This window comes from Xiphophorus couchianus, chromosome 4 (genome assembly GCF_001444195.1).
Source record: "Xiphophorus couchianus chromosome 4, X_couchianus-1.0, whole genome shotgun sequence".
Taxonomy (NCBI): Eukaryota; Metazoa; Chordata; class Actinopteri; order Cyprinodontiformes; family Poeciliidae; genus Xiphophorus; species Xiphophorus couchianus.
In genome coordinates, this window is record NC_040231.1 from 1,152,498 (window position 1) to 1,173,497 (window position 21,000).

Sequence of the window (21,000 nt, forward strand, 5' to 3'; positions counted from 1 at the left end):
GCTTTCCATAGAGGTTCCATATTTCAACAGATCAGTTCTGCAGCATTTTTATAGTTTTTTTATTTTGTTTGCTTTGGGAAACTCGCTGCCGCCAATGAAAACAATAAATATGGATACAATGCAAAACATTTTCCTAATGAAGCATTTTACACAATGTACAATCTTTATCGAGATATTCTGTACACGTTTCCAAATAGCTCTGTGGGAGGAAACCAGAATTAACACACTTCCTGTGGATTTCCATGATAAAAACTAATAAACCACAGAGAGAAATGAAGGTTGTGTCGATATTAGAGAAATAAAACGGATGTAAAAGAGTTTGCGGTCGCGTGGAAGCATCAGTAGTCCGTGTCGGAGCCCTCGGCGTTGTCCACGTTGCGGGAGAGCATGTAGTTGTCCATGTCGATGGAGCGGCAGTTGTTGATGGCGTAGCGCAGCCGCTCGGCCATGACGACCTGGCTGGAGTACGGCGGCAGGCGCAGCTGGAAGAAGCAGGTCTGGGAGGTGGGGAGGCTGTCGTACGGCTGAGGAGGAACAGAGAGCGTCAGCAGAGAGAATACAGGCGTCTGTCCGTCCGTCTAACTGCTGGCGTTCTGACTAGTCACTATGAAGTCCAATTCAACTGAATTTGACAAATAAAATTAAAAATATGCTAAAATAATTTTTAATAAAAAATGTTTATTCTATCTATAATTTTAAAAATGTAATCAGTTTTTTATGATGATCTAGTAAAGGCCTTTGAAGATGATGGAAAGGAAAAATCTAAAGAAATCTAAAGATTTCTGAGATTTTGGCTGAAATTTACTCCTTTTTTTTATCTACCACCTCCAGAGTACGCTCACACTTTTTCTGTTCTATGATTAGAGAATATAATTTATAATCAAATTTTCAACTTCAATTTTCTGACTTTGAAAAATCTAAAGATTTACTAGAAAAACCCACAAGAAAATATTTTGTAAATTTCTGTTTGAAAAAATCTTAAAATTTTGACTTCAAAGTCAGAAATCTCAAAGTTTTTTCTGTGAATTTTGGAGTTTTTTTGTAGAAATTTAGTCTTTTTTCTGTCTGTAATGGCTGTAATATGCTGTTGTATCTGATAAAATATAACTGAATAATTTAGTGAAATGTTCTTTGCCGTTCTCATCTTCCTGTCAGTCATTAATCACAGCGTTTGATTGATTAATGTTTTAATCGATTGACAGCATTAATATTTTGTGCAGTTTGGGTTTAATTGCTGCTCTGATTTGTTTCTCTCTGGTCCAGCTGACGATTAATCGATGACTAAATTAGTTGACGATTATTTTACTAATCGATTAATCGTTTGGGTTTTGTAGCATCATCTCTGGGTTTGCTAAGTGGGCCAGAAGCTAGTTCTGTTTCTTTCTGAGCAGAACCGGGTCAACTGCAGTGAGGAATGTGGAAAGTTGTCTCAGTCGGTTTGGGTCGGTCCACTCACCCGGTCCACCTTCATGATCTGGAACCGCTGTGAGATGTCGGCGGTGTTGGCGGGCAGCCGGGAGCGCCCGGAGACGAAGCGCATGAAGAGGACGCGCTCCTCGTTGGAGAACTCCTCCAGGGTCTGCCAGAACCACTGGACCAGCGCGTGCTGCTCGTCCACCTCCCGGTACCGGACCACCTTCTTCAGAACCTCGCAGCAGATCTCCGGCATGCCGCATACCATCTGCTCCAGCTGCCGCGCCGTCAGCAGTGACAGCAGCGGCACCGGCACGATCCACGACATGCCCTCACGCACCGCCGCCACCTGGCGGACGGGAGGAGGATGGACGGGTTAGTGAGCGGTTCCGGTTCCAGTTCCGGTCCCACCGGACTCCGTTTACCTGTCGGTCGATCTCGTGTAGCCGGTACTCGACGGCCCGCTCCACGTACTCCTTCCTGTTGGAGAAGGAGAGCGGGATGCTGCCTCCGCCGGGAATTATGGGAACCATCTTCCCGTCCGCGCTCTGACCCACGAACGAGTCCAGAGGTATCATCTGGAACAGAACCAGCAGAACCGGGCTTAACAGAACCAACCTGAGCGGGCCTGACAGACCAACAGCAGCAGCTGGAGCGCCACCAACAGGCCGGTTCTGGTGTTTACTACCCAAGTTTCCACAGACCCAGGTGGTGTTTAAGGATCCTGGAAACGTTCATTTCGATTTGAGCCAAAACAACTTGTGTAAATCAAGGAAAATGATTCCACAGGTCAGAACTTCCAAATACACAGGAATAGATACAAGTCTGTAAAAAGTCCATTAAAAGTTGGGAGATTATTATCTAAACTTTTAATTTGTACGTAGATGTGCTGCAGCCTGAGGAACCGTCTGTTGACAGGCTGCACTGGAGGAAGAATAAAGGTATTCTATTCTAACTCGGATCAGAACGGCCGGTCCCAGCCCGTCCGGGTCCCGGTCCCCAACTTGTGCAAAGTGTTCTCCGATCAGAACCGGGTCAGAACAGGCTGTCCCACCTCATGGAAGCTGTCCTCGGTGATGCCGCTGTCCTCGATGTGCAGGATGCTCTTCAGCGTCTGGACGTACAGCAGGTCCACCTCCTCCAGGTCCTCCAGCTGCAGCGGGATGCAGCACAGCTGTTTCCATACCAACGGCGCCAGGTGCAGGTCCAGCGGCTTCTTGGTGCGCACCGCCACACCCATCAGGATGCCCAGGAACTTGAACTGGATCATGTGCTCGTACAGGCAGGCGGACGGGTTGAACAGGAACCTGGAGGAAAACAAGAAGATTAGATCGATGCAGCTGCAATACTGATAACAGATTAGAGTCATCTTCTAACTCAACTTTTGCAGAAACATTATTTTCTTTTTACAGATGCAGAAACAAATCTCTGAATCTGTTGTCCAAAAATGTCCTCGTGATGGTTTTGGGAGCAGTCAGGCCATAAAGCTTTAATATTATTTATCATAATTTACTGTGTTTTAATTCCAACGCAGCTCAGATTTTTCTTATGAATTAAACAAAATTCACAGGATTTTTATCTAGTAAACCTGAACTGAACACAAATGGAGCAAAATGTCGTTCCTCGTCAGGTGATGCTTATTACTTTCTAGTGGCTTCGTTTTTGATCATTTCATTTCAATCACTCTGACAACCATGAGGTGAGTTCACTGACGGCAGGATTTTACAGCTTTCATGCTGCTCACCTGTCTCTGTTGTAGCCAACCTCTGCGGTGGCGTTAGGGGAGGGGATCAGCAGGTCCACCACACCCGTCTCCAGCTCCTGCAAAACATTCCCACCATCAGTCGCCTGGAAACTCCTGGAAACTCCAGGAAACTCCTGGAGTCGGTGAGGGAAGCTCAGAGCTGGGAATACCTGGCACATCTCGGTGATGGTGTCATCAAACACGCCGCCAGCGTCGTCCGCCCCCTCGCCCACCAGCTTGACCTTCCAGGCGCGGGACGGCAGCCGCAGATCGGAGGCGTTCAGCTTCACCACCTGCCGGGCGATCTGGACGAAGATCGGTTTGCACTTCCGGCCGCTGGGGAGCCGAGGAGGAGAGAGGAACCTGAGCGTCAGTCGGGTTCTGCACTCTAAAGTGGGTTTACAAAGCGGGCGGGTCACTGACCGGGTGGAGATCCGCTTGACGGTGATTTGCGGGCCGTAGTTCTTGCCCTGAACCATGGTCTTCCCGATGGAGCGCACCATGGGCAGCGTGTAGACCCGGGGGGCCAGCAGGGGGCGCAGCTGGCCCTGAACAATGCCCCAGGTCCCGGCGTTGTAGTGGGAGGTGCAGCTCTGCGGAAAAACAGGCAGTGAGGACGGCCGGCTGGGTTCTGGAGGTTCTGCTGCGGTTCTGATCTCACCTGGTTGTTGGGGCTGAGGTTCAGCAGCCGCCACGACGAGTACATGAGGTCAGAGAAATGGTAGAGGAGGCGGAGCCGCGTCCTCACCGCCTCCATGCTGACCTCCTTCAGCCCGCTGTACTGAGGCGGAACCGCCACCGGGAGGCCCAGCTGGAGCGGAACCGACGAGCCTGAAGGCGACGAAGACAAGGAGGAGGAGGAGAAAAGATGGAGGCTGAGGAGATTCTGGATTTATTTAACAACATTCCAGATCTACAGTGAAGATTTGGCCCATAAGCAGCTGCTCAGCTCGCTTTGCTTAGGGCCGGCTCTGGGTCTGACCAGAACCACGTGGCTTATTTTAAGGTCCAATAACTCATTACTTAATTAGGACTGAACAGAAGAGCAAGAACCGGACCGGTGGTTCAGAACCGGGCCTACCTGGCGCGCGCGGCGGCACGCAGGGCGCCGTCCAGGCGCCGCTGTGGCAGCGTCCAGCCGAGATCTGGTTGATGTTCTTGCCCTGCAGCGCCGTCACCAGCGTGGGCTCTCTGACGTGGTTGGTGTGGCCCAGACCCAGCTGCGGGATCGGGAACAGAGCGGGTCAGGACCGGACCTGTGGACCCGGTTGGGTCGGTCCGGTCGGGCCGTGGGTTACCTGTCCCTCCGAGTTGCTGCCCCAGGCGTAGACGTCTCCGGTGGAGGACAGAACCAGCGTGTGCTCGGCGCCGACCGCCACGTCCTGAATGTTGTTCCCCGACAGCGCCGGAACCTGCTGGGGCCGGTTGTGGTTCCGAGCTCGGCCTTCTGGGAGTCCGATCAGCCGGTCTTAACGGGACGCAAGAAAACATCTCAACATTAGAAACACTAAGCGATTATTATTATAATTATTATTATTATAATTATTATTATTGTTATTATGAGGATCTTAGAGCAGACAGATCAGGAACATGGAGGTGACCTTGGCCGAACGTGTAAACTTTGCCGTCTTTGGTTAAAGCCACGGAGAACTGCGTCCCACAGGCCACCTTCTGGATCCCCGTCCCACAGAGGATGTCCACTTTCTGCGGAGTTAGAGACAGCACCAGAGTTACAAACCAAACAGCTCAGCTCAGCTCGTCCCTCTTCAGCCCAATCCTACCTGGGGAGAAGACTTGGCCGTCGAGTTCCCGAGTCCCAGTTTCCCATAGTCTCCGTCACCGAAGGCCCACACCATGCTTCCGTCCGCAGAGACGACCAGCGTGTGGTTCAGACCGCAGGCCACCTGAGGAGAACCAACAGCTTGAGCGGCTAACGTCCTCTGTCCATCAGAACTTGGCTGATGGGGATCGCTCACCTGTCCCACTTGGTAACCCTCCAGAGCCGTCACCTTCTCCGGAAGCTTCTTGTTGGACGTGTTTCCCAGCCCCAGTCGGCCGTAATCTCCGTTCCCGAAGGTGAAAAGCTTCCCATCGGCCGTCACCACCGCAGAGTGTTTGAATCCACACGACATCTGCAGGGCAGAGAGCGTGAGGACCAAGAGCAGAAGAACCCGCGGTTCAAATGCAGCGGTTCCTGCAGACGGACCCACCTGGACCACCTCCTCTCCCTGCAGCGCTTCGATCTGCCGCGGTCGCCGCTGGCGGTCACTGTTGCCGTGGCCCAGCTTGCCGTAGTCGCCGTCCCCCCAGCTGAAGACCTCGCCGCTCTCCGTCAGAGCCATGGAGTGGCCGTCGCTGCCGCACGACGTCACCAGCTGGGTCACCACGAATCCTGGAGGGGGAAAACCAAACCACTGGTGTTCTGGATGGTTCTAGTGTCCAAACCGGTTCTGGTCACTGGGGGACGGCTCACCTTGCAGAGCGGAGATGATGGTGAGGACGTGCAGGTCGTCGGAGTTCCCCTGTCCCAGGCGGCCGTAGCTGCCCTCTCCACAGGCCAACACCGACCCGTTGGGCTGGATCACAAAGGTGCAGTTCTGACCACAAACCACCTGCAGAACCAACAGCTGATCAGGTTCAGGCTAATCCAGTGGGAGACACATCCACTAATGCGCTAATTGTGCAGCTTATTTTCTGTTAATACCTTTCGCTAACCTTGAAAACGTTGAGCGGATTTAGTGACACCTAAAGAAAATTTTCAGATAAATTCTAATTATTTTTTTCAGCCGTTTCCCTTCGTCTCCTCATGTTCGCTCATTTTTTAGCTGCATAGCATGTTGGTGTAGCGCTTCAATATTAGCTACTGCTAAGCAGTGTGTTTGTAGAACTCTTTAGCATATGCTACTGCTAAATACTGTTTTAGTTTCACAATTTAGTGCTAGTCCCTGCTAAATGCTGCTGGTGTAGCAATTTAGCGGTAGCTACAAGTACATATGATGTCATGTAGGATTAGCATTAGCTACTGCTCAATGTTGTGATGGTGCAACAATTTAGCATTAGCTAGGGTGACCATATTTTAATTTGGGAAAACCAGGACAACCTGGAGGGGGGGGGGCTCTAAAAGCGGGGAAACTCCGTACATTTGCGCTTTGCCATGTTGTTGGCTACTGAGAGCAACGCTATCTATCTTCTGATTAAGAACATGGCTGCCCGCACTGACGCGGCTCAGGGATTACGTCACACGCAGCGCCGGGCCCTAGTGCCTGTAAATTTAATGGTCCAATGAAGGAAATTGAAAAAACAGGACATTTCCTCACTTTCTAAAAAAAACCCGGGACGCCCAGGACAGGATGTGAAATACGGACGTTTGGTCACACTAGCATTAGCTTAACCCTAAAGCACTGATTCTGATTAATGCTTTAGGCTTAGTGCAGCTAGCATGTGAGTTAGCGGTTGCTGGTGTGTCTTCAGACCTGCTGGGCCTGTGAGAAGGACGGGGCGGTGGTCGGAACCAGGATGTTCCTGCCGGCCTCGGCCAGCTGGCCGTGCCGACCCGCTCCCCACAGGAAGACGTCACACCTCCCCCCGAGGTGCCAGTCCTGGAAACAAACAAACACAGGTGAGACGGGTCGGGCCCTCAGACGACTCCAGGAGGCGGGTCTGGATCTACCTCCGGCCTGGACGTGGCCCAGGACATGATCTGCTCGTCCATCCCGGCCGCCCACTTCCCGTTGTCCTGGAAACAGACGGAGTGTTAGTGTGAGCCGCAGAGCTGCCGGTCAGACCGCCGCCGCCGCCACTGCCTCTCACCATCACCAGAGCCATCTCCTCCTTGGGCACCGGCTCCAGGTCAGGAACGCAGAAGGAGTCCGGGAACGTGGCGCCGCGGGCGAGGGCCTCGGCCGCCTTGACGGTGGTGGAGAAGCAGTCGAGCCACGCCCACTCGCTGGCGCTCCAGACGGCGGTACCGGACTCTGGAGGACAGCGGCGGAGGTGGGGCGGGGCAGGCGGGCGGCACAGGAGCTGGTCCAGGTGGAGGCCAACCGCCAGCGACGCCAGGCACTGCATGTAGGGGCTGTGGACCAGCTGCTCGCCACAAACCACATGAGGCTGCAGGGAAACAAACATGCCATCAGAAAATCCACTTCCTGTTTACAGAAACCAGGGACGGACCAGGGGGTTTGGGCCGACCCGTCTCAGTTTCAGAACCGCCTCAGAGGGCCGGACAATAAATCAATAACAGTAAACATCATAATAGACACCTGATCAATATCGACAGATAAAACGTCCGATAGAATATTCACTGAACTCCGGTCAAGAACCGAACGGCATTCTGGGAGATGTAGGCAGAGGAAGGCTTTAGCCGCTCAACATCTCACTACCCAGGTGATGCTACCTAGCTAAGTTAGCTGGGTAGCATCACCTCTCTAACTCTCTGGTTGCCTAGCAACACCTTATAGAGTAACACCTGCGCAGCAGCAGGTTAAAGCTGCAGGTTGTAACTTTTATTAAATATATATTTTTTTGTTTGGTTGTTTTTGCTCAGGGAGAGATGAATCTGTTCACAGATTATCTGTCTCGTATTAAACTGATTACAGTTTAAACTAATATGTAAAAAACATATATATATATTTTTTCTCCGAACAGTTTTCGCGGCGCTAGCGGCTCGTATTTTTTCCACAGTAGGCAGACAGGAAGGAGGGCGAGGAGAGGGGGGAAGACATGCGGTAAAGGTCGTCGGGACCGGGAGTTGAACCCACGATGTCCGTGTCGAGGACTAAGGCCCCCAAACGTGGGGCGTGCTAACCCGCTGCGCCACCACAGCACGCCCCGTAAAAAACATATTTTAATAAAGTTAAGTACTGCAGCTTTAAGGTTTTGGTTCATAACTGCTTAAAAATAAAAACCAACGGCGTGAATAAAAAGTATGGATAAAACGGTCAGTTTGGCAGGATTAAAAAGTAAAACAACAATCTAATCAATAAAGAATGATATTGCCTGAGGAGTGGTTTCCATGGCGACACGTCTCTCAGCCTACCTTCTCGTAGGCGTACTGCTCCTGCAGCATCACCGGCAGCCGCTCCAGGAACGCCCTCATGCAGGGCGCCGCGTTGAGGCCGACCACGCCTTGCCGCTTCAGCGCCGAGCGGCACGTCGCCAGCACGTGGTTGGATGCCATGAACTCTTTGGAGCAGTTAACGACCAGAACGTCCTGGAGATGGGACACACTCAGAGAAAGGCGACGGAGACCAGGAGGAACAGAAAGAGTCCGATGTCTAACCTTTGACCTGTTGGAGCAGACGGCCACGCCCACGTCTGGGATCCAGACGATGTTCTGGATGGCTCCGGATCCGGCGACGATGGTCTGCAGGACGGATCCGTCCTGTCGGACAGGAAGCAAACAGTGAGTCCAGGAGGGAAGAAGTCGGGTCGGTCCAGATGTTCGCCTCTTACCCGCAGAGACCAGATGTTCATGAGGCCGCCGACGCCGCCGGAGGCCAGCGCCAGGCCGTCGGGGCTGAAGGCCAGCGTCCGGACCGGCGTTATGTGTCCCTTCAGCTGGAGGACGCACACGGCGCCGTCCTCAGCCCAACGCGGCGACTGCAACAGAACCATCCAAATGTCTCATTTGATCTGAAGCTGATGGAGAATATGACCGCATACCTCTGAATCATCAGCCATTACTGTCAAAAAGATTTTAGGAAAGAAAAACTTCCCGATCGAGTCTAATGAAGAAACAAAAAAATACTTTTTTAAATCAAGAATTTACTGCATGCTTTGCATTTAAAAACATTTTGGATCTACAAGGATTTACACATGATCCTTTTACAAACACCTGGCTTCTTTCATTAAAATATTGCAAATATTTTAATGCTCAACAGCAAAACAAAACAAAATTAAACATTTTTGTCGTTTTTCTAAACTAAACTTGACACCTGCAGGTATTTGGACGCCACTAGTTTAAACTTTTAACTTGAACTTTTCAGTACCTCCAGTTTTTCGTGGAAATTCACACAAAATCATTTGCTTTTAATTTTTTATTTTTGCTAACACACAATTGTGAATTTATTTTTTAAATTTTCAGCAAAAATGATCAAGAACTTTAAGAAATGCTACCTTCTTCCTGCAGGTGGCAGTATTTCTTACTTCTACACTGATCACAATGGAAGGAAACTAAAACTCACATTTATCGTCACAAATATCTCAACATTCCTTGTAAATATATCTAAAGGAGCATAAAAAAGAAAATCTGTAATTTTGATTGCTAATTTTTTTTTACAAAAACAATCGATAAATCCAGATTTATGCGAGACATTTTCTTCTTCTCTTGTAGATTTGCTAGTTTTTGATCTGATTTGAACAAAATAAATGTTTCATTGAAGGAGAAATCTTTATGTTCAGCTGCGATGGCCAGAGGTGAATCTTGCGTTACCAGTAGTTTGGGTTTGGCGTCGTTCTCCCACAGCGTCTCTGAGTCGCACTGGGAGGATTCTGGGAAGTGGCAGATTTCCTGAGGAACGGTCCAGACCGACACCAGGCCGTTCTGGCAGCATCTGGAAGACAAGCAGTTAGCCGTTCAGGAGGAGAACTGGAACCGTTCGGGTCGGCCCGGCTGCAGCTGAGCACTTACATGGCGAGCATGCTGAGCGGTCTGGGTCCGCGGCCCGGCAGGCCGTACCACGCCACGCCGTTCACCAGGGAGGCGTGGCGCAGGCTCTGCAGGCAGCACCAGCCGGAACCCGAACCCGAGTCCCGGTCCGGGGCGGCCCACAGCTTCACCGTCTCCTCCTTGGCGCAGGTCAGTAGGATCTGGCCGTTGGGGCTCCACTTCATGCTGCTGACGGACTCCTGAGGGACAGACCGCCATGAGCGCCGGCAGGAGGAAAGGTTCTGGTCGGGTCCGGATGGCCTGGTTACCTTGTGAGCGTCGATCACGACCACGGCTCCTTTCTCCAGCGGCTCCTTGGATCCGATCAGCAGTTTTCCGTCGGCGTATCCCACGGCGAACGGACGGTCCTCGCTGTACCAGGCGATGTGCATCACGGCCACTGGGGGGCGACACTCACATGCTCAGGCTGCAGGGCCTGATGTTCAGATTTATCCTGAAATCTGATTCTTTTTCCACATTTCTAGATAGATGCAACTTGTTTGTGATCTCCTGGGTGAAACAACCTAAAAGTTTCCTGCAGGCCCAGCAGAGGGCGCAGTAACATCACATCTACTGAGCATGCTCAGTGGGAGTAAACATGGAGGCTAATGGTGGAGCGCATCTTGATTTTAAAGTTGCCGTCCGCCATGTTGCTGGTTTTGTTGTTGAAGTGACGTCTGTCGAGAATCAGCGGCAGATTCAGGTCACATGGGGCAAAATGTGATAATTATCCGAGTCAGAACAAGATGAGGAGAGTTTGGGGATTTTAATTATAGTTTAGTTTCATTTAATTTTTTGTTTGCCTGGTTCGGTTAGTTTTAATTAGGTTTTAGAGTCTGTTTGCTAGTTTTTGTAAGTTATTATTAATTAAATATTGTTTAGTTTTTATTAGTTACAGTAGGAGTTTTAGTTGTTTTTAATAGTTTGGTTAATTTTATGTAGAGAATTCAAAAAGTCAAAGTATTTTATTGCGATTATGTTTATATTGATTTGGTTCTGAATACTTCATAAAAGATACAATTTTCCAAAAAATTATTCAATTATTGTTGAACATCAACTGACTGACGTTTCCTCCCAACTGTTGCTGTTTCCATTTTGTTGCCTAGCATAGCATAGCCGCCAGGATTATGGGGCGCCATGATTTATCCACATCACATCAAAAGGCTATTAAAAAGGAAAACAAAGAATATTACTTCTATAATTTCAATATGTTCTAGTTAGCTTTATAAACGTACAACACAGTTCCAGTTAGATGTAGTTTTTCCCCATTAATTACTGTTTATTTCAGTTTTTCAAACTTTCCACATATAACTGGCCTGTGATGCATTCAAAAATCTGATCCGTCGTTCAGACGGCCACTGGGGGGCGACACATGGAACATGGAAATATCCGGTTCAGGTCGCATCGTTCCTACCGTCTTTCCTGTAGCAGTGCTCCAGCTCGCTGCAGTGCATGTCGCAGGCGTCCAGAACCTCAATGAGGCCCAGCGACCCGTCCATCCGGCCCACCAGCAGCATGTCTTTGGGCTCGCCGCACCACAGAGACTCCGCCTCCTCCTCCGGCCACGCCAGCGCCGACACCCAGTGGGGCTGCACGTCCAACAGGCCTTTACCGCCTGCAGGAGGACCAGCCAGATCTGAACCAGCTTTCACACATAAACCTGCATCTGCATGTCTCCCCCTACAGGATGGGAGGGGAACAGCAGCAGGAAACAGGAGCTTTACCGTTAACTTGCCAGATGTTGACCATTTTCTCCATGGCTGATGCCAGATACTTTCCAGTCACACTCCAGGCCAGAGGAGACAGGCAAGGGTCGCTGGGGGAGCCCAGAGCGGACATCCCATCCTCCGAGGAGCCATCGCTGGAGGACAGACAGAGACACACAGTGATGGACGCTCAACTTCCATGACTGACTGCTAAGAAAAGATTAAATAAATCGTTTCTAAAGCCCAGATTTCTGCACCGGACCAAAGATTTCACACTGCAAAAACATAAAATCTTACCGAGTGTTTTCCTCTCATTTCCAGTGCAAATATCTCAGTACACTTGAAATAAGACAAAACTAACTTACAAGTAACTTCTCAGAAAGTTATAGGCGGTTATGTTAAGTCAATAACTCTTGAAAACTGATAAAAACTACAAATCCCACCGTCATGTTGGGAAAGTCAACTTGGTGAAATTTAGTGCTTTAATGCTTTAGCATTAGTTTCTGCAAGTTACTATGTTGGTATAACGTTTTAACATTAGCGTAATTAATATTTACGACTAGCACTCTAGGGTTAGTGAAGCTAACTATTTAGCGGTGTTCACCTCTGAACCTTGAACCCTATGCTAACGCTATGCTAACCATGAACCCTTTGCTTCCACTTGCTGCTCCAGGGCAGTTTTGTGGGACAGAGGAACTCACTCCTTGTTGAAGACGCAGGTCTGCTGCAGCGTGTACTGGCTCTTCGTCACGTTCCACACCCGGACCGTCCCGTCGCTGCCGCTGGTGGCCAGCAGGCCTTTCTTACTGCACCAGCTGCAGGTGATGACCTGAGGGAAGACCAGAAGTCAGGAGCCAAACTAGAGCCGGCCGCTGCTACAGGAGGATAAGAAGAAGCCACCGACCCTGCTCTGGTGCGCCTCCAGCTTGATGAAGGAGCACTTCCGCAGATCCCCCGCCATGTCGGCGAAGGTCTGCGGCCGGCTCTGGCTGTTGTCGCGGTCGTGGGCGGCCAGCGTGCGGACCAGCTGCTGCGCAGCCCACTGGCGGTGCTGGGAGGAGAGCCTGGAGGACAGGCAGCAGGCCGCCAGAGCGTTGGCCAGCTCCAGGGGGCCTACAGCGGAGGGATTATGGGAAGGATGGGCATATAAATGCGCGGTTAGACCTGCTCGACACGGAACAGAAGGTGAAGAAAACCCGGTGAGTCAGGGAGGAACAACAGAGACCATGAAGCAAACAAACAGAGGAGGCTTTCTGAGCCAGAACCAGTAGGTTCCCGTCGGATTCTGGTCTGTCAGAACCAGAGAAACTACAAACCTCTCTTCTCCAGGTCGGCCTTGTCGTAGACAGGCCGCAGCCGGGCGCCTTTATCCGCCAGCAGCGCCACCAGCGCCTGCGTCACCACAAAGTTCGGGGAGGTGATGAGCTTGTTCTCCTCAGCCACGCCTCGCAGGAAGCTGGGCAGGAACTTCCTCTGGATGGGGTCGTCCACCGTGGTCAGGTTCATGCCTATAGCTGCAGAGATCAGGTTCTGGAACACAAACATGAAACCGCCTGAACCTGGATGCAGAAGGTTATTAATGGGAAATTGTTCCAGAATTTGAATCAGGTGAAGGTAAAACTGCCACTGGTTGAGTTCTGGTTGTGTTGGTCTGTGTACTCTAGTAAGCAATTGATTATTAATTTAGTTAAAGATTATTTCAATAATCAATTCATCTGGTTAATGGTTACAGCTCAGATTAAAGGAATAATCTGCACCGTTAGCGCTGCGATGCTAACATGTCGCTCCAGGATGAAGCATTACTGCTGACTCATCGTTTCATAAACCTCCAGAGATGCACTGACTCTCCGTCTGTGCTGTCGGCCACCGGCCTGGCAGCTGCTGTGTCTCATTGACCTTTGACCTGTATCTCCCCTGACCTCCTGTGACCTGCCGGTACCTGGGTGCAGAGCTGCACCAGCAGCTTGGCGGCGTTGGGGCTGTTGGAGGCCAGGCAGCCCACTGCGGTGCTCAGGTAGGCCAGGCAGGAAATGGGCTTGCTGGCCTTGGCGGTGCCGCGGGGCCGCTCCGAGGGGCCCGCCCCCGCCGCCGGGCCGGTAGAGAGGCCGGCCCGGCCCGCCGCCGCCAGGCACATGAGGCGGACCAGCGTCCTGATGTCGGTCAGGCCCAGAGACTCCAGGCCCGCTGCCAGGCTGCAGCTGGAGCCGCTGGAAGAGAGGAACACAACCTGAGCTACAGAACCCGACCTCTGATGACCCCTGCTGACCTCCGGCTCACCTGACGGACAGCAGCGACAACGCCCTCATCACCATGGTGCGGGCCAGCAGCACCTGCGCTGCGGCCGTCACCCTCCTGAGCGCCATGACCCGGTCGTGGGGGTTCTGCAGGGCGGCAGCCTGTTCGCCCAGCGTCATGCGGCCCGACGAGCTTTTATCCACCGACGTCTGGCAGCCTGCAGACAAAACATCGGAACGGCGAAACATCGGAACGGCGAAACATCGGAATGGCGAAACATCAGAACGGCGAAACACCAGAACGGCGAAACATCAGAACGGCGAAACATCAGAATGCCGAAACATCAGAACGCCAAAACTTCAGAATGCCAAAACTTCGGAACGAAGAAACACCAAAACATCGGAACAGCGAAACATCAGAATGGTGAAACCTGCTCAGATCACCCGCGGCTGTTACCTATCTGCAGCAGTGTCTCCTCCATGCTGTTGGTGGCCGTCACCATGGCAACCGAGGCTCCCAGCGGGTCGCTGTCGGGGAACTGGACGGGTTCGGGGACGACACGACGCTCGCTCAGGCCCAGCGGGCCAGACAGCAGCTCAAACTCTTCCTCCCCCGTCAGCTTCTCGTCTTTGTCCACATCCAGCATGTCCCAGTCCTCTGCAGCGGGACAGAACCAGAACCGGTACCGGGTCAGACCGCCGCTAGACTCACTAGGCTGGACACTTTGCTGAGGCTCACCTTCGTACACGCTGTCCTGCTTCCCCAGCAGGTCCGGCGCTTGGCCTTTGTACCTGAACGCAGAAACAACCAGGTCAACGTCCAGAACAGAACCAGGAACAGAACTTCTGCTGAGGCTAAAATCAGACCAAACCGGACCTGACCAGACCTGACTGGACCGGACCAGACCGGACTGGACCGACCCAATCGTGTCTCTGATTCTGCAGAAGAAAAAATCCTGAAGGTGTTTAAAACCGGACTGTCTGACTGGATTTAATTAATCACTAAAACTGAGGAAACGATGAAGATAAAACTCTGGCTGTTACATCATATGAAAGAAAATCTTCAGGTGGAAACGCACAAAACAGAAAGACAAGAAAAGAAAAGATGGAAAAGAAGGACAAACTAAAACGAGAAAGAGCTCGTAAGAAAAGATACAAAACAAGACAAAAAAGAGACCAAGAGACAGAAGGAAAGACAGACAAGAGACAAATACAAGGACACATAAGGACAGGTAAGGACAGGCCCCGCCCACAGGAAGCTGACCTCTCCGCGGCGGGGACTTTGGCTTTGCTCTTGATGGCCAGGTATTTGTCCCTGCAGCCGCCACACAGCAGGTAGTACGGGTTCCCGCTGCCGCACTCCCCGCCGAACCAGCCGTCCACGTAGGAGCCGTTGCTACGGTAACCCTGTCGGTTGGCACTGCGCCCGCAGCCGGGGTGGCTCTTCTTCATGTGCTGGTTGAAGTTGGCCACGTTGACCTCACACAGCTCACACACCACCACCTCGTCTCGGTCGTCGGCCTCACACACGTGCTGCGAGGGCGAAACGCAAACGTCAGAGCACACACACACAGACACCCCAACTCACACACACACACACACACACACAACCCAACTCACACACACACACAGACACCCCAACTCACACACACACACCCCAACTCACACACACGCAGACACCCCAACTCTCACACACACACACACACACACACACACACACACACACACACACACACACACACCCCAACTCACACACACGCAGACACCCCAACTCTCACACACACACACACACGCACGCGGCCTGTCTCAGACGGAAACGGCCGCTCATGCAGAGTGGATCAATGGATGCCAGGCAGCAGCCAATCAGCAGCGAGTGTTCTGGAGGTTCGGCGTGCATGTGTGAGTTTAGGGGGCCGGGGGAGGCAGCTCATTGGCTGGAGCAGAAAGTCACACACACCCATGTTGGCCAGTCCAGTACCTCCGGGATCCACATTCCCAGAATGTCGGTGTCGCTGGCCAGGTCCTGGCCGAACATGGCCTCCATGGTTTCCTCGTCCAGGTCCATCTCCAGCTCCTCGTCCAGGTTGAAGTCGTATAGCGCACCCGGGTCCTGCTGCTGCGGAGCCGCTGCGTCCCGCCGGGCCTGGCTGTGGTGGGCCTGGACCGAGCGGTACAGACCGGCTGGAGGGGGAGGGGAACAAGAGGGACAGGTGATTCGCTGGGCGGCGGCAGCGTGAGGTCGGGGTGTGTTTGATGTTCTCACCAGCACGCGCCAGCAGCGTGCGTGCGGCCAGGTCGAAGCGGTGCTTCCTGCCGGCGGCGGAACGTCCTCTGAGGGAGGTGCAGCTGGATGCCGCTGCGCTGTCCTGCTCCAGACCTTCAGGGCTGTAGAATGACAGTAAGTTCAGGTCAAAGGTCAAACATCAACCTCCCCCTCTGAAAACGCCGCTACCTGTCGCTGAAGCCCTCCTCCAGCTCTGAGGCGTCGGCGCTGGCCACGTCTCCCGGACAGCAGAGGTACGGGCTCCGGTCCAGGGACTTGCCCCCCGAGGTCGCCGTCGCCCCCGGACAGGAGGCGGAGTCAGGGGCTTCGACGACCAGCGCATCGCTCCTGGTGTGCGGCTCGTCGCGTTCGTCCTCCATGCCGGGATGTTCGATCATCCACATGGCGAGCACCGTGATGTTCTGGGCGTCCGCTTCTCCCCGAGCGCCTGCGGTCAGAACGTAGAGCGGTCAGAGCGTAGAGCGGTCAGAGCGTAGAGCGGTCAGAGCCGCCGGCCTTCCAGTTACCGTAGCGTTCTGCTAAAACAGGACACTAAACGCTATGCTGACGGAGTTCCGGCTGCATTCAGCTGCGTATTCTCACACAATGCAGGAAAAACTCCAATTTAAGACGAGATCAGCTTCACATGTCAGCGTCAGTCAATCATCTCCCAAAACTGAGGGAAAACTGAGGGAATTGGTTGGCTGATAAATTTTTGAACCCTAAAATTAAGTGTTGTAAAAAAATATGCATACCGATCTCAGAGGACATGAGATCAGTAAAAGGTTGAATCTGTGGATACGTGTTTAGGACTTTGACTGACCCGTTGCTTCCAGCGCTTTGGAGATCTGGCGCAGCGTGAAGCCCATCTCCAGCAGCGGCACGGCGATGGCTGGCGGCGGCGGCGACGTGGACAGCCTGCTGCTGGGGTCCGACAGAGCTGAGGGGAGACAACATGGCCGTCATTTCCTCTTCTGTGCCCAGGCGGCGCCTGTCCTCGCGTCCACTCACATGTTCCGGCCCGGTTCTGCAGCCTGCAGGGCTGGGAGTCCGGCGAGGTGAGGCTCTGCCTGCGGCCCACCTCGTCTGACGGAGATGTCGGCAGGGACGACACCGGGGGCGTCTGGGCCCGGCGGGTCGGAACTAGGGTGGTGGTGGGGTAGCTGGAGAACATCTGCCTGTTGGGACACACAGCAGGAGGTCAAAGGTCATCACACCCTGAGAGATGAGGGTTCTCCTCCCTGATGAAGGAGTGACGAAAACACTTCCTAACAAAAACTCTTTGTTTGTAGCTCAATTTTGTACCAGATCTCAGATTTGTACCTGATTTAAAGTTAAATGCTGATCAGATCATTTTTAACATTCATCTCAACACTTAAAGTGGAAGCCTAGACGTAGCCTTTAATGCCATCTTGGCACAGTCGACCCACTCTGGACCCGACGCTGACTGATGGCACCGAGTGTGGAGCAGTAACTTCTTCTTGTGTCTCCAAGATGAAACTGAACCGTGGTGAGTTCCCACCTGAGCAGGCTGAGCGGCATGACGCCCGGGGACTCGGAGGCGGGCACGGTCTCGGTGTCGGTGACGGGCGTAGTGGCGGTGGTGGTGTCCTCCAGGGAGGAGCTCATGAAGGAGGTGGTGCTGGAGGCCGAGGGGCTGGTGGTGATGGGCGTCTGAGCCAGCTGCTCGCCCTCGGCGCCCTCGCCTTCCCCTTCAGGCTCGCTCCTTACCCCTGAGACATGAAACACCCAAACTGACTCAGGATCTGTGCAGGAAGCTAAAAACATCAACCGTCAGACAAAATGTGTAGAATCTGGATCATCGTGAGTTTCTAACGGCACACAACAGAACCGAGGCAGGTCAAGCTCCAGTTCATCTGACCGTTTTACCCAGTATTGACCCCAACGTTCTTCTGCTTCAACCTTTTGACGAATACTTAGTATGAATGAACAGATATTAAGGATGGAAATCTGGACACCAGCCTGGTTCTGATGAGGTTCTGCTCTCACCCGGCCTGGACTTCCCGCCGCTGGGCTCATCCAGCAGCCCGTTCACTACCAGCTTGTAGATCATGGCCTGCGCTCTCTCCAGGTCCGCCAGGCCCAGCGCGCGTTTGATCGGGGAGCGCATCACAGCGCGCTTCACCATGTGGCGCATGAGGAACTGCAGCGCTGTCCGCATCTCCACCTCCTCCTGGAAGCTGGGCGAGGGCGGAGCCGCCCCGCCGCCGGCGTTCAGGTCAGCATTGTGGCCGCTCGGCGCCGCCTCTGGGACCACCTGGATGTTTGAGAGAGTCGCTGGGTTAGCGCTAACCCCCCTCAGCCGCTACACTCTGCACTTCTAACCCTGACCAGAAGGGGGCGACAACTGCCGCTCTAAACAAACGGATTCAGTCGTTCCTGGCCAAGGCAACACTAGAAATCCCAAATTTTCTACAGTCAGTGAACGCACCACCCAAACATCAACAACATAGAATCAGGAAGCAGCTTAAACATCAAGATAAGCTGAAAGAATCTTTAAGGAATGTATTTAAGAATGTAAATATCAAGGATGCTCCGATCCACGTTCCCTCTGGTGATATCTGAGGTTTCAGCTGACGCCGATTCCACACAGAAAAACAGCTGATGGACTGAAAACGTTTCATAAATTAACTGAATTAAAATGTATTTCATAACTCCGCACCAGTGCAGCTCACTCAAAAACACCAACCGCTTCTAAAACTGGTCAGAAATATCTAAACAGCTTTAATTTGTTCAGTCAGGTCAAATGGGAGGAGAAGGCCAAATTAAAATAAGTAATAAAATAACAGGCTGGTTCTAAACATGTACAATTAAACTGCAACAAACCTTCTGGCAAATGGTTCAGAAATAATGAAATATTAACTATAATATAAGATAAATAAAGCATGTTGAGCACAGAACCAGACTGAATAGATCAGCCTTATCAATCAGTCACATTGTCACTGACTTCACCTTGAATTGTTTTCAATATCAGAGCCGATACAGATATTGATACCGGATAGGTGAATCTCTAGTAAATAAATGTAAATTAACAATAAAAAACCCTGAAAATTATCAGCAAGGAATCAGAAGCTGATTGTATTTCTAACAACAGAAATCAGTCCATCAGGCTCCGCCCCCATTCAGCTCCACCCTCCCCCCCCCTGCCTGCATGCTGCTAGCATTAGCATTAGCGTGTGTACCTTTGGGATGAGCAGCAGCTCGGCGTACTTGCTGCAGCTCAGCAGGGCGCTCAGGGTCTTCATGGCGCCCAGGTAGAGGTAGGACAGCTGTACGGCGTGAATCTCTGACTGCGTGCTGATGGGCGGAGCCTCGTGGCGCCCGCCGTGCTCGTGGCCTTTCTTCCTGCCTGCCTCTGCAGTGCCGTTGGGCGCCGGGCCGAACAGAGCTTCGTTTCCGCCAGCGACAGATGAGATCTCGCTCTCGGACTTGGAGTTGGGCGCCAGGTGAGCCTTGACCTCCTCCAGGCTGTGGGACACCCTCAGCTCAGAGCCGGCGGCGGCGTCCTTCTGGCCGTCCGGCCTGTCGTCGGCGCAGCTGGGCTCGTGGCCAACAGAGGCGGCGTTGCGGTGTTTCCTGTCATGGCGGCGCCCGCCCAGCTTGGCGGCGGTCTCCTCGTGGATGCTGGTCAGGTAGGTGAGGTCCAGCAGCAGCGACGAGGTCAGGCCCCGGAACCGGCCCACGTCGAACGGCAGCGGCTCACACGGCTCCAGATTGTACAGCGGCGTGTCACTAGGCGACCAGAAAGTTGGGAAGCTTTAATGGGAGGAAGTGGAGCGAAGAGAGACAAGGAGAGGGAAACGGAGTGAAACGGAGGAAAACGGGGAAAACTGATGGAAATGGAGGGAAAAAGGGTGATGGAGAGGCGGAGCGACAGGGAGGAGGAAACCAACGACCCGGTTCCAGAACCCACCAGGTTCCTGGATGACGGATTTATGAGGAAAAACGTTCCAGAAACAGAAAACATGGAGAGACGAGAAAGACGAGGAAAATGCCAAACAACCCGAAATTAGAATGATGATGATGATAAAAATAATGACAATAATATTGATAGGAGATAAAATGGTCAACATTAATAACGGTGCGTGGCTCCAGATGTTTGACTCATTCATCAGAATGAATTAATGTTGCTAAATGAGTGATTGGGTCATAACCGGTCGGGTTCGGCGGTTCCGGTACCTGATGGTGATCTCGGCCTCGTCCCACTGGACCTTGGCCGAGCTGCTGCCCTCCTTGGCCACGCCCAGCAGTGTGGCGTGGCGTCCCGTCTGCTTGTGGATGCAGCGGCCGCCGACGCGCAGTCCGCCGTCCGCCCCGCCGATTACGGCCAGAACCGGCCAAACGTCGCAGCACAGGCTGCGCAGGTGCGGCTCGGCCAGGTCCGCCAGGCCGTGCTGCCGGCCGTGCCGCCCCCGGTCCTCCTCCGCCCTAGGCACGGCGTCGGGGCTCTCCCTCTGGGCGTCGTGCTCCTCGCGGCTCTGCACCGAGCGGCTCTTCTTCAGCCGCTGGCCGCTGGCCGGCCCCCCTGTGGCGGCGTCCCTGAAGCATGGCTTGATCTTCTGCAGCCGCTGGATGATGGCGCTGTTGATGTGAGGCGTCCAGCGGTCGGTGCGGTGCAGGATGCGGACCAGCTGGGCCGTGGCCTCCACCAGCACCGTGGGGATGGGGCTGCAGACGGGGTCGCCGGGTAGGAGGTCGCGTGGCGTCCCTCTCATCTGCATGTCGCAGATCTTCACCTGCAGAGGAAACAGGAAGTGTGAGGGAGCCACTTCCTGCTGAACGTTTGGACTCTGAGCGGCGGCTACCTTCTCTCCCGGGTTACTGCTGTAGAACATGACACAAGGAAACAACTCGGCAGCATCGACGTCCTCAAACGCCAACTTCGGCTCCTGGAGGAGGGAGGAAGGTGAAAAGGAATCAAGGAAAGGAAAGGGAGGGAGGGAAGGAAGGAAGGAATCAAAGAAAGAAGG

At 52.8% G+C, this 21,000-nt stretch overlaps 1 protein-coding gene across 10 annotated transcripts in view; it reads right to left on the reverse strand.

Annotated features, from left to right (window-relative positions):
• Positions 1-45: 45 nt before the first annotated feature.
• herc1 (HECT and RLD domain containing E3 ubiquitin protein ligase family member 1) overlaps positions 46-21,000 on the reverse strand; it is a 48,229-nt gene continuing 27,274 nt past the window's right edge. For 4 of the 10 annotated variants that reach the window (XM_028015904.1, XM_028015905.1, XM_028015910.1 and 1 more), the window contains exons 36-79: positions 20,836-20,919; positions 20,210-20,766; positions 19,213-19,786; positions 17,993-18,287; positions 17,532-17,742; positions 17,021-17,187; positions 16,833-16,949; positions 16,199-16,457; positions 16,010-16,131; positions 15,704-15,927; positions 15,011-15,279; positions 14,486-14,538; positions 14,204-14,404; positions 13,790-13,964; positions 13,452-13,719; positions 12,829-13,042; positions 12,417-12,676; positions 12,214-12,341; positions 11,531-11,667; positions 11,221-11,421; positions 10,076-10,206; positions 9,789-10,006; positions 9,591-9,711; positions 8,612-8,758; positions 8,439-8,540; positions 8,196-8,369; positions 6,968-7,267; positions 6,828-6,893; positions 6,631-6,756; positions 5,631-5,769; positions 5,368-5,549; positions 5,134-5,289; positions 4,939-5,061; positions 4,759-4,861; positions 4,456-4,625; positions 4,239-4,377; positions 3,819-3,988; positions 3,581-3,750; positions 3,328-3,493; positions 3,158-3,234; positions 2,468-2,720; positions 1,839-1,991; positions 1,457-1,762; positions 46-524 (exon numbers count right to left, since the gene is read on the reverse strand). In XM_028015904.1, the coding sequence (XP_027871705.1) occupies positions 339-524; positions 1,457-1,762; positions 1,839-1,991; positions 2,468-2,720; positions 3,158-3,234; positions 3,328-3,493; positions 3,581-3,750; positions 3,819-3,988; positions 4,239-4,377; positions 4,456-4,625; positions 4,759-4,861; positions 4,939-5,061; positions 5,134-5,289; positions 5,368-5,549; positions 5,631-5,769; positions 6,631-6,756; positions 6,828-6,893; positions 6,968-7,267; positions 8,196-8,369; positions 8,439-8,540; positions 8,612-8,758; positions 9,591-9,711; positions 9,789-10,006; positions 10,076-10,206; positions 11,221-11,421; positions 11,531-11,667; positions 12,214-12,341; positions 12,417-12,676; positions 12,829-13,042; positions 13,452-13,719; positions 13,790-13,964; positions 14,204-14,404; positions 14,486-14,538; positions 15,011-15,279; positions 15,704-15,927; positions 16,010-16,131; positions 16,199-16,457; positions 16,833-16,949; positions 17,021-17,187; positions 17,532-17,742; positions 17,993-18,287; positions 19,213-19,786; positions 20,210-20,766; positions 20,836-20,919 (8,394 nt within the window). In that variant the 3' untranslated portion in view covers positions 46-338. Of the gene's footprint in view, positions 525-1,456; positions 1,763-1,838; positions 1,992-2,467; positions 2,721-3,157; positions 3,235-3,327; positions 3,494-3,580; positions 3,751-3,818; positions 3,989-4,238; positions 4,378-4,455; positions 4,626-4,758; positions 4,862-4,938; positions 5,062-5,133; positions 5,290-5,367; positions 5,550-5,630; positions 5,770-6,630; positions 6,757-6,827; positions 6,894-6,967; positions 7,268-8,195; positions 8,370-8,438; positions 8,541-8,611; positions 8,759-9,590; positions 9,712-9,788; positions 10,007-10,075; positions 10,207-11,220; positions 11,422-11,530; positions 11,668-12,213; positions 12,342-12,416; positions 12,677-12,828; positions 13,043-13,451; positions 13,720-13,789; positions 13,965-14,203; positions 14,405-14,485; positions 14,539-15,010; positions 15,280-15,703; positions 15,928-16,009; positions 16,135-16,198; positions 16,458-16,832; positions 16,950-17,020; positions 17,188-17,531; positions 17,743-17,992; positions 18,288-19,212; positions 19,787-20,209; positions 20,767-20,835; positions 20,920-21,000 lie in introns of all 10 variants that reach the window. The other 6 variants (XM_028015913.1, XM_028015912.1, XM_028015909.1 and 3 more) reach the window with 5 other exon arrangements.